The sequence below is a fragment of the Lissotriton vulgaris genome, chromosome 5 (assembly GCF_964263255.1).
Source record: "Lissotriton vulgaris chromosome 5, aLisVul1.2, whole genome shotgun sequence".
NCBI classification, from domain to species: Eukaryota; Metazoa; Chordata; class Amphibia; order Caudata; family Salamandridae; genus Lissotriton; species Lissotriton vulgaris.
In genome coordinates, this window is record NC_141693.1 from 720,073,114 (window position 1) to 720,085,254 (window position 12,141).

A 12,141-nucleotide genomic window follows, 5' to 3' on the forward strand; every position below is an offset into this window, starting at 1 on the left:
TGAGCGGATGCCAGGTGAGGCGAGGAGTGCACCTGCGTGGTAAGCAATCTAAGATTTTTACAACATAATTAAATATACACCTATGGGTATGTTATACATATGAGAGTATCTGGTGATATATTAATGATATCACTTATTGAGCACTTTTAACAGCATTAGTCTAATATTGTATGGACCACTTGTTTGTTAGGAGCACTTTTAAGAATTCTTTCTTTTTTACTGGATTACATCCAATATTCCTGTGAAAGTTGGCCAAATTTTGGAAACACACGTGAATGTAGGTTGTGTCGTACCAACCATCCAATTGAGACGTACCTGTATTGTTTGCACCTTTTCACGTTATTTGCAGTAGCGATACTACATCTAGGTCCTAATGAAAACCTTGATCAGATCTGATCAGTAGGCTAAAATATGTAGACCTTTATCCTTCCGGACTAATGCAGTTATTTGGTTAAAACTACATACGCACTGGTTTTTACATTTGACACTAGGAGAGCGCATATTAAACTTTCTTGTGTCCTGGTAGCCAATTTTAAATCACTTTTATTTTTGTTTACACATGCTCCACTTCTAAAGGATCATAGTCGATTCCTTTCGTTTCAAAAAAGCTTTATTTGCAGCCATAAAAGCAAAGTGGAAATCAGCAAATACAATTAAGTATAAAAATCACAGGTATTAAAGCCAATAAATCATTAAAAAGACTACGTTGCATCCCCATCAATAAAAATACAAGTGATGAAATGGTTAAAGACATCAGGTTAAAATGGATAAAACATTTGAATATGTACATATTACAGCAATATAAAAAAATCAATATTTTTGTTCAAATACTCTGAGCAATAAGGCGAGCCCTCAGAATCCATGCCCAGCCTAAAAATGTTGCCATAGCTAGTCCAATAGGTAATGATGTATAAGTACGCAAGATGCGTTCAGCTTCCACAGCTACCCTTGTCCCCAGGGACCTGCAAATAGGTAACAGCCAGGCCCAGCGCGGAGCTACATGGGTATCACAAACAAAAAGAATATGAGCCGCAAGCAAGTCAAACAATCTGCACCCCGGACACCTAGTAAGAGATTGGGCTGACCATTTAATAGTAAACAATGTCACCGGGAGCGTTCCCACCCTGAACTGGAAACACAGTTTGCGGTCCATGGGTTTAGTAATCTCATCTCAATAAGGTTCCATCCTCGGGGCAACTTTATGGTCCAGGAAAAGGCTGGTGAGGGAAGTCGACGCTTGTTGTCTTGCATTTCTTTCCTGAAACCATTCCCAGTATTTATTCTTTAGCATAGCTTTCGATGGGAAGTTGGAGTTTACAGGATCAATCCACAGCTAAATCAACTCTAGCTCTCCTAATAATCTTCAAACTGCCCACAACCATTTAATATGATGTAATGTATCACCCCTAATGATTTCTAAGAAACCCTATGCATAGCCTGCAAGCTCAGGTGTAGACCATAGTCTCCTCCAGTACAGAAGGAGACGCAATTTGGCTATTGCTGCAATAGGTTTCTTACCTAGATCAAATAACAATGGGCACATGGAGATACTCTGGGGTAGTCTAGTAATATTTCTTAGAAACCTGTTTTCAGAAATATTAAGACCTAGGAGGTTCTCGCATCCCCAAACTTCTGAACCATATAGTGCTGAACTAACAGCTTTCAAATTATAAATGTCAAGGGCTGGGCTAATGGGCTTAAAATAAGAGAGATTATGCTCCTGACAGAGAGCCCCCGAGATCTAAGTTTGAGCGATGCTAAATCAATTTGACGATCCCACTTCATACTTGCTTTAAAGTACACTCCTAAATAAGTGAACTCATTTACTAAGTCTAGTGGACCATCCTTCATATTAAAACTCCTAAGATTTGCCTTACGGGCATTGAATGCCATTAGCTTCGTCTTAGACACGTTGACCTCCAAGCCCCTCTGGCAGCAAAAGTCCTCAAAGACTTTTAATGCCTTCTTAAGTCCGCTAGGGGTCTTGGAAAGGATCAACGTGTCGTCAGCAAACATCAGAATTGGAACTTTTTCCCCGGCAAGTGAAAGGGCGTCAGTTGGTTTGGCACTCATACAATCAGCTATCCCGTTAATATGTAACGAAAATAGCGTAAGGGCCATCACGCATCCCTGTCTCACACCGTGTTCCACCGGGAACAATTCAGTAACTTTCCCTTGCTCCCCCCCCAATCTAATTTGGGCTTTATTATCTTCGTGGCGCCTTCTGATCAGAGTTAAAAGGTCCAAGGGAAGGCCAAGCTGTAAGCCATAATTTCCAGCGGGGAGCTAAATCAAATGGCGCCCTAAGATCTACAAAGGCGGCATAAAGACTACCCTTGCCTAAAGTCACTATCTTCCAGTAAATTAAAGTAAATCTGAAAACCTGGTCGATGGTGCTTATTGACGCACGGAATCCAGCTTGCAAAGGAGAAAGGACTCCAAACTCCTCTATCCATCCCTGCAGTATATTTAACACCATTCTACCAATTATTTTCTGGAAGCAGTCGATTAAGCTTATAGGTCTATAGTTCCCCAGGCATGCTTTGTCACCTTTTTTGTAGACAGGGATAATTTCCACACTTTTCCAAAAAGTGGGAATTGGCGCTCCTTGTGCAATCGCATTAGATAGCAGGAAAATATATCGACTCCAACTAGATTTATCATGCAGAAAAATGTTGCCCGGGATGCCATCGGGCTCTGGTGCTTTCCCCGGTAGAATTGAGTTCAATGCTGACTCAACTTCCCTCATAGTAAAGGTTTCTCCCGAGTACATCACACTTGCGTCTACGATTTCCCCCACTTCAGGGGTAGAAGCATATTGGGGCTTAAAATGATTAACCCAGGCAGATACAGAGACATCATTTTGGGGGCGTTCAGCTTTGTCCCAGGTAGACCATTTATAAATGTGCCAAAACTACTTAGGATTTTTTGAGGCACACGCGTCCCTCAAATCATGCCACCTTTTAGCATCCCAAGCTTTCTTGGCCTTTACTTGTCTAGCCTTATAAAGAGTTCTCATCTCACGGACCTTTGATGGGCCACCCCCTCTTATGGCTCCCCCAAGGGCCAGGCGTGCCTCCAGGCATTCGTCGTTGTACCATCGTCCCTCTTTCTTTGTTAAAACCTTGGGGAACTTTCCCTTCTTCTCAAAGTATGAACGCAAAAGATTTAAAAAAGCGATATGGGTGCTCACTATACTGCCTTGGTCTCCTTTCTGATATACACAAGCTTCAAGTCTTTGGTGGCGAGATCCAGGCTCTGTGCTATATCATCTAGCAAATTTGGAGCTTCTTTTACCTGTACCCATTTGAGTCTCCTTAGATCATTCGTGGGAACAACTTCGCCAAGGTAATTCTTATCAACTAAACAAGAATCTTTAAAATGATAAGTCAAAAGCAGAGAATAACAGAGCGGATTATGGTCACTTTCAAGCCTAACAGTGACCTTCATGTCCTCCACCAAGTACCACAGTCTCAGAATTACCAAAACATAATCAATTCTGCTTACATAGAACCCGTTGTTAAACGTATTACCTCGTAGCCTATCTGATTTAGTACGCCCATTCAGAGCCCTTAGGCCCTGTTCCATACATATACTATGTAATTGGATAGCCACATCAGTCCACTTTCTAATAGGCTGCAACTCCAGTGGTGGGACCCCCCATTTACTATCATCAACCTCAATCCAGTGGCCATCTTCTTTGGTAAGGGGTACAAACGATGTATTAAAATCGCCCATTATTATTACCTTAGAAACGTCAGGTAGAGTGTCAAGAAGCTTCCCAAGAGCCGCTAGAACTCCTGATCTTTTGTCCCTTGTGCCCCTGACATAGATGTTAAACAACACGATTGATTGGTGATCATTGGTGATTAGTTTGATTGCTTGAATATCCTTACTCTGAGTTGGCAGAACCTGGATATTAACTTCAAGCTCTTGACGAACCCAAATCGTTAGCCCCCCTGAGGGCCTACCCTTCTCACTCCTTTCAGCTGCTATGGAGAAGTTCAAATACCCATCACAGAACAGGAGTGTTTCCGCCCAGGTCTCTTGAAAAGCACAAATGTTGTGTTTATTTACAAAGGTATTCCATTCTGATGAGCGTAACTTTGACTTAAGGCCTGCAATATTTAAACTCGGGAAGTTACATACTATAGGTCGATTCCCAGCCATCAGCGTAGTGCCTTGTGGATATGTGCCCCTGCTGCAATTCAAATTTCTAAGTCCCCCCCTCAAGATGTTACTTACAGGGTAAGTAGGAACAGAAGTCTGGGGCATGGGGTGTTTCGTAGTTGGTATATCAGCTAAACTTATCCCCCCATCATCTCCTTGTGTCAGAGCCAGATTATGAGTAGTAGTTGATAGGCTCTCCTTGGGTCCTTCCCCAGGGAAAACAATAGGTGCGCCTTTGTGAGCCCCCAGCAGGTGTATGGTAATTAGTCAATCGTTGGTCTCTAGGCTTGAGGAGCCCTGCAAACTCCTGAGTTCCTGACAGAACTCAAAATCATATCCAATAAGAGAGCCCCTAAACTGTATTCTGGAGTTCTCCTGGTCATCCGGGCACACGGAAACGAGAGGCCGTTTTTGGACATTTGAAGTGTTCATACCAAGAGACTGCCCACAGGAGGATATCCCCTGATGTTCATGCTTGTTGACAAGACTATATTAACCAAGTCGCAAGAGTTTACGAGGCCTAGCATTCTGAAATGGAATCATTTTGTACAACGTGTTTTTAACTGAATATGAACGGGAGCCATCCAGATAAGAAGATTTATTTATTCTTACTCATATGCATAGTAGATGTCACTTGAGAAAGATAGGACATCCTCCTTTTTGCCCATTCTGCACTTGATATTGAGAATATTGATCCTGATAAAGGTGTTTAAAGTATAAACCGAAAAGCTGCGTCGACAACTTTTCTCTTTGTGATTTTAATGATTGTATGACATTTTTTGTGATTCCAATGTTTTTATTTATGACTGTGCTATATATGAAGATATGAAGATGGAATTGTGATATTTGGAATAAATGATATATATTCTCCTTTTTAAAAAAGTATCTTTCTTTGTGATTTTATGTTGTGCATTTATATTAATTTTTCTTTTAAAATTGTTAGCTTTATTGTATGGTGTACTATGAGCTATCGACAACCGCAATATCCCCTTGTTCTTGTATAAACTGTAAACTAGGGACATTGTTACTTGTTCGTATTTCCCCCTGTCCCGAATTGGATAGTTAGGGGACATCCTTTATTTTTCTACGTTGGCCAGGTTGAATGGCCACTACATTTGAGGGTGCATACCTTGCTGGATGATCTTTCAAGCCAATAGGGCATCTTTTATCTAAATAATTTTTTCCATTACATCTTGGGGCTCCTACAACTTCACTGTATCGGAGACTGGGGCTTGTCCGATGGGCCAATGGAGCTTTAAATAAAGGTCCTAAGGGGGGTTCTAACTTCTTACCAACCTGTAGGTTGGGCTGCTTTCGCTCTTGCTGAACTGCCCCTGATGTTATTGATCTGGATGTACCATGTTACAACGCATACCATTACAACGACCTACTTTTACAACGCGACCATTACAACGCATACCATTACAACGCATAGCGCTTTGAGGTGCTGGATAGTGGTAAGTATAATTTACTATTCTAACTCCAGTCCCCGTGGACACTAGGGAAGGTGTTGGATAGTAAATTATACTTATTCCCTATCCTAGAGCGCCCCCCAGCGCAATGCGTTGTAATGGTATGCGTTGTAAAAGTTGCGTTGTAATAGTAGGTAGTTGTAAAAGTTGCGTTGTAACAGGTGTATACCTATTGATCTCACCAATCTAAGTATCTTGTTTAGATAGCCCTTTATCAACTGTACTTCATCTCTCAGTGTGGAAACTTCCAGTTTTAGTTTTTCTAGGGACTGCTCTTGCAAGCCGGCAAAGGGGTTACACTCACAAGGAAGGCTATCAGTTTGCGTTTGGGCTTGTACGCATTTCGGTGCCTTTTCCTTTACCCTGTTTAGTATTTGTACGTCACCGAGTGGTTGGAACCTGTTAGTGCAGATGACAATAGGATCAATGTGAACATCATGATCTATATTTGCAGATGCCAAATCACCCCCCTAGTCAGTACCACTTTCAAGAGGAGCATTTTCAGCCTGAATCTCGCTAGTTGAATTAGGTAACTGGCTCTTACTAGCTTTGCAGAACATGTCTGGGATAGCTAACTGTACACAGTTTGCCTGAATCTTCTCTTTCTGGTGCGGTTTGAGATTAATATTTACAGGTTTAAGGGAGGCTGATTAAAGGATATCCTCGCACTCACTAATCAGTGTGTCTATCCGGTCCATTACACAATTATTAGCGATAACCTTCCGCGCCTTTTTTGCCTTTTTCCTAATATTGCGCTTAGGCCCTCCCTCAGTTCCCTCCCCACTCTTTTCCAGAGCCTTCCGCTTCCCCATTGCCCTATGTCAATCTTAATACTAGTACAAAATAATCAGTATTCAGGCAAGTGATAACCCAAACCCACTCTGCACACAAGGCCTAAAGGTAAAAAAAAACAAAAAAAAACACAAGAATAAAACTAGTAGGCTAGGGAAGCAGAATGCTTTTGAAGGCCAAAAGTCCAAAGCAGGCGAATTTAGGGCCCACAGAATAACATGCAACAGTACCTTAAGATGGACCAGCTTCTGATGTAGTCAGAGTAGTTAGCAGGGCTGATGTAATCAAAGGCACTACCAAAGAAGCCAGAAGGGGGGGGGGGCCCAGCCCTGCCTCTTCCTGGCTAAGACGGGCGCCATGGGCCACAAGTGTTTTATGGCACCTCCTCGCGCTGCTGCACTGATGCGATGGTAGGCGTGGCAAGAGGGACTATGGGAATTGTAGTCCCCTCTGCAGAAGCGGCAACACACAGGCAGGACGCGGTGATGGGTGCTGTTGAGGCAGTCCAAACGAGCATTGCAGCCCCCCCCGGACTGATGGCAGTGAACAAGTAAGTCCTGCTGTGACAAGGGCTTCTCGGGCGTCCTCGCAGCACACACACGTCTCTGCATGTGTCTACCCTCCCAGCACCGGAGCCCCAGCGTGAGGGTAGATGATGTCAGTTGCTCTAGCCACGAGGATAACTGTCAGAGGCGCTGATGTAAGTAGGTCGTAAGACCGGGAAACTGATATGTAATATCCTCGGTCTGGATATGCTATGTGAGGATTCAGGATGGTGAGAGTGTTCTTCCGTGCAGGATGGCTCTGACCCTGCACTCCAGAGCTTCACCGAATCAAGTGCACCAAACCAGGGGCCGAAACCACTTTCTGCCTCCGGGTTCGACGCTTCTGGCAGGAATTGAGGACGCAGTCAAGACGGTGCTGGAATCGGAAGGCGAGGCTGTCTCCACCCTACTACCATAAACGGAGGACACAGGGAAGGAACACCACGAAGGCAGGGTTCAGGACGACTTGGAACACCAGTCGATTCCATCTTAGACTATCTAAAAACATCTGCAAGCTCCCTTCTCCCTCAGAGAAGGTTGTAGCTCTTGGTTGCACTAGGGGTTGCAACCAGGAGGAGATCCCAGATGATGAAGCATGCCACCTTGGTGGGTGATGGGATTCCGTCCTCTTTAATAGGACTCCCCTAACAAGTAAGGGCCACCTCTTTACTATTTTTGTTAGTGTTCATTCTGTAAGCCCTACTGTTTTTCTTGTGTTTGTAATAGTTCAGAGTGGGGATTTTATTCCTTATTGGTCTTTAAACTTTTCCCTAAAACACTTTTTTTTCTATAGTTTGATTTATACTATTTTGCAAAGTGCCCTATTAGTACATATTTCAGTTAGCAAAATAAAAAACTGGTTGAAAAATATAGAGCGGTAATTTGTGACCACTTTCTGCCACCTGAATCTGCATCAGACCCATACTCGTAGGAGTGTGTTATATCATGCCATGACCATCTTGTTAATTTTCATCTTGTTAATTATCTCTTAAACCCACCCACTTTTGAGTAATTATTAACCGTTTTCCCACCACTCCCCTGATTCCTCCCACATTTACTACGAAATAGTATGCATACGTGTGCAGAGATCTCTGCCACATAAGCAGAGTTCTCTTTGCAAAAAAAATAGGAAAGGTGGATATCTCCCCCTGCAGATTACTGAACTGCATTTTGTAGTAAGAAGTAGTACTGTAGTTCTAATTTATGTACTATACAATGTTGGTTTGTGCATCATTGTAACATCACTGGTGTGCAGTTTAACACAATTCATTTGACACACTATCAACTTGGTCCCAATGTCCTGAGAGCGATTTACATCAAACGTGTACTGATTTATTCATGTATTTAAAAGTTATCATAGGATATGTATATATTGCTGAGTGATAATCGGAACATAAAATGATGTTATATATTTCCTTTGTCAGGACTATGATGCAGATATTATGGCTGTTGTAAACGATACAGTGGGTACAATGATGACCTGTGGATTTGATGATCAGCGCTGTGAAGTTGGCATTATTATAGGTATGATATAAATTTTTTCAGCATTTTCCAACTACTGCGAAGAAATTAAATGTTGCATTGTATTACTGTTATCAGATGTGAACCTAAATATCACTGCAAATTGCTGAACACGATAGAAAATTTCACACACATTGGCCTTTACAAATATACTTATTTTGACCACTTTTGCAGTAAATGGAGCCCGTCACAATTCGCTCCCTATGTTCTCGTGTCCACCACCAGGGGGCTGAACTGTGGGACTCTCCAGTGTTCTAATATGCTTGCTGACACTCCCCTGCATGCATATCTTAACTTCCAGCCATTTGGACACTATTTGGGAATTGACATCCATTCCCAATCCATGCCGGGTTTTGTGAAAGCCAGCCTGCTTAGACTTAAAGCCAGCCTACTCATGCCTGAAACTCCATTACCCAGAATTCCCTGCTCACTGCTTTGTCTCCACCCCTGCAGGCCAAGGATGGGTGGAGGAATTCAGCTCACCTGTGGCAGGCTGCTGCTAGCCTGCTCACACCAGCTGCATGTGATTACTATGAGCTCTTTTAAGCCCCAGCTCCGTTCAGGCAAAGGTTGGTCATTGTAGCTGTTTACCGGTGAGACCAATCCTTAGTTCCAGAGTTCCCTGAGCTTTTGCTATTCTTGTTTCCAGTGTTTCCTGAGCTTTAATTATGCCTTGTTCCTGACCTGCTGCTGTTTTTCCTGTTCCTGAATTAGCACTGCCTGCAGTGCTACCCTGACCCCATAGCCTTATTATTTCCTTGTTCCTGAACTGCAGCAGTTTCCCTTCTCCTGAATTAGCAGTGCTACCTTGTTTCCTGAGTTTCTGAGCTATAGCTATTCCCTGTACCTGAATTAGCACTGCCTGCAGTGCTACCTTGTTTCCCGAGTTCCTGCGCTATAGTTATTCTTTTTCCTGGGCTTATCTATTTCTTGTTCCTGATTTGCACTGCTTGCAGTGCTCTCTTGACTCCTTGTTTCCTGAGCTGTAGCTATGGCCTGTTTCCTTGAACCAGTATTGCCTGCAGTGCTACCTTGACTCCTAAGCTCTAGTAATTTTCCTGTTCCCGAACCAGCACTGTTTGCAGTGCTGCTTTGACTCCTGAGCCTTAGCTCACTTCTTGTGCCTGCCCCAGCACTGCCTTCTCTGCTACTTTGTTTTCTTGATTCCTTAACCTGCACCATTCTAGTATACCCTTGTAGCCTCCCCTTCTGTATATCTGTTTCCAGTCCCTGCCTTGCTTCCCATTTCCTTGGCTCCAGTTCTAGTCTGCTGCCTTTCTATTCTGCTGTCTTACTTCTGTTACCTTGTATGTTTGTTACCTGCTTTCTGCCAAGTGTGCCCTGTCATTTCTTTCCTTTCCTGTTAAGCACTCCTCCTTGCTAGCTCCTTGTCTATTGTGCTTGTGTTTAGTTCTACCCCTTTGCTGTTACTGCCTTGCGCGTTCCTGTTTGATCGCCAGGATCCGTGGGCTCAGCTGACTACCTAGGTGGTGTTTCTTGTTCACTGAGTTTTGTCTTTGAGTTACATTTATAACATCACTAGAGGTATAAGCTCCACAGACCCTGCCTTTGAATGCATATCCTACATGTGGGTATTTGCAGTCAGTATCTGTAACAGCAATTGCGGGTAAGAAACTTACTGAGCTTCAGTCTTACCATGTGGAGCTCCTGAGCTTTACCCCACACCCCCCTTTATTGTTAATGTTGTATTATATATATGTCTTGCACGTCCATCCTGGGTGTAGTTAGTCTGAATGCTAAATTGCCGTGTGAGTGCCCTTTCTTTCTGAGTCTTACCCATCTTGTTCACTTGTACAGGCTTCCCCTTTGGATCCCTCTTTCTCCTCTGACTCCCTGTATGATCCTGGGCAGCACTGTACTCCTCCTTTCTGTGTACGTCTTCTACCCAGTTCCCAGTCCTTGTCCAAGTCCCTGACTGTGTTCCCCACATAGTCCCGGACAGTCCCTGACACCCGTGCCACAACGTTGTATATTTGGTGATTGGTAGTGAATTGTTTTAGCATTTGCATTTTTGAAAAAATATTTGCGCTCGCATAATTGTTAGGTTACTGCACAATTTCTGGTCATTTATGAAGACATTTTCATTTGTACGTACACAGATGATTTTGGCTTCCTCTGCGTTGCTGGCATTGCCATCTTTCAATCCTAAGCAATGCACTGATATGCACCTAGCAAACAGGGGTAAGAAGACTTGTGTGCACCATGTGCCATCAGGAGATTCCATCGTTGAAATTTGTTTTAGAATTTAAAAAATTTGGGTTCTTCATTTTTTTTGGTTGATGCCCACCTTTGTATTTAACAATATCATTGGAATTTCTGCACAGCTGATAGCTATATTTAAATTTTATCCCTATCATATCACCTTGCCCCTCTTCATCTAGATGAGTGGTGATATTTGAATGTGGTGGAATGTAGTTTTGTTTTGGTCTACTCCATATCCAAACTCTGTCTCTGTGTCAAATATTGCTTCCTGTATTCCATGGGCAGAAATCCCTTCAATATGCTGAAGTCTCCCAAATAAAATGTGTGCCCCATATTTTAAACATTACCTGCAGTATGCCATGGTCAGCATTTTTCCCAGCTAACCCTCCCCGCCCTTCACATATGCAGTTGGTGTCCTACACCATATGCCCAGAATTACCTCCAGTATGTCAGGGCTAGCTGCACACTTGCAGGTGTAACACACACACACTCTTTACTCTCTTTCTCTCAGTCTCTCCCTCTTGCTAGCTCTCTCTCTCTCTCTCTCTCCCCCCCTCCCAGGTACTCACACATACAACTACTCTTACAGACACAGATACACACTCACTCCCACAGTTACACACATTCACTCACACTCTTAAACATTCACATAGCAACAGTGAAAAAATGTTTCATTTACCATGCTTTCCTCTGCTGGAGCCGCTTCTGTTTGAGGGGTCTTCACTCCTCCATGGCAGCAGGGTGTACATGTGGTGGTTCAAATCAGAACTAGCAGGCCAAATTCATGTGCTGCCAGAGTGCAGCCAGACATGGCAGGAGGAGCAGAATGAATAAAAGTAAGAACTGCCTAAAACCCTCTCCCAGTTTCTGGCAATGCAGGAACTCCAAACCTATAAGTAGCTGGGGAAGATATCGATATCCCACCACTGTGTCTGTATGTGAATTGTAATTGTACACAGGGATGCAGTTATAAGCACGGTGACAGCGTCATTTTATCAAACGTGTTGTGATACCAGAGTTATGCCCTACAGACCTGTTAAATACAAAGGATAGATTTATAATTCTTTCAAGTAGCACAAAAGGGGAACATATGGGCTGCGCTGTGTGAAAGGGAGAGGGCTGGAAAGCTCCATATTTACCAACATATATAACAATCCTGCTCTCAGCCTGTGCTGGTGCCCAATTTTCTACCTAGCCCTAATGCAGGCACACTTGCGCCATGGTGCATGGGTGCTTGCGTTGCAAGCAGGATTGTTTTGTGCAGGAATCCTCTGAGGCTTTTTCCTCTTTTTAAGTGTGCTGCATGCAAAGAGGAAACAACGAGGAGAAATAAAGATATATTTATAGCATGTGTTGGCTGCTGATACTCATGCAATGTGCACTCCTGCCATCTCGTGTTTGGCTTAGACTCTGCAATT

The 12,141-nt window shown here is 43.2% G+C and overlaps 1 protein-coding gene across 1 annotated transcript in view; it reads left to right on the top strand.

The window, feature by feature from the left end:
- LOC147711436 (hexokinase-1-like) overlaps nucleotides 1–12,141 on the top strand; it is a 2,269,016-nt gene that overhangs the window by 864,492 nt on the left and 1,392,383 nt on the right. The window contains exon 6 of the mRNA XM_086919487.1: nucleotides 8,404–8,503. Coding sequence (XP_086775613.1) covers nucleotides 8,404–8,503 — 100 coding nt within the window. The remainder of the gene's footprint in view (nucleotides 1–8,403; nucleotides 8,504–12,141) is intronic.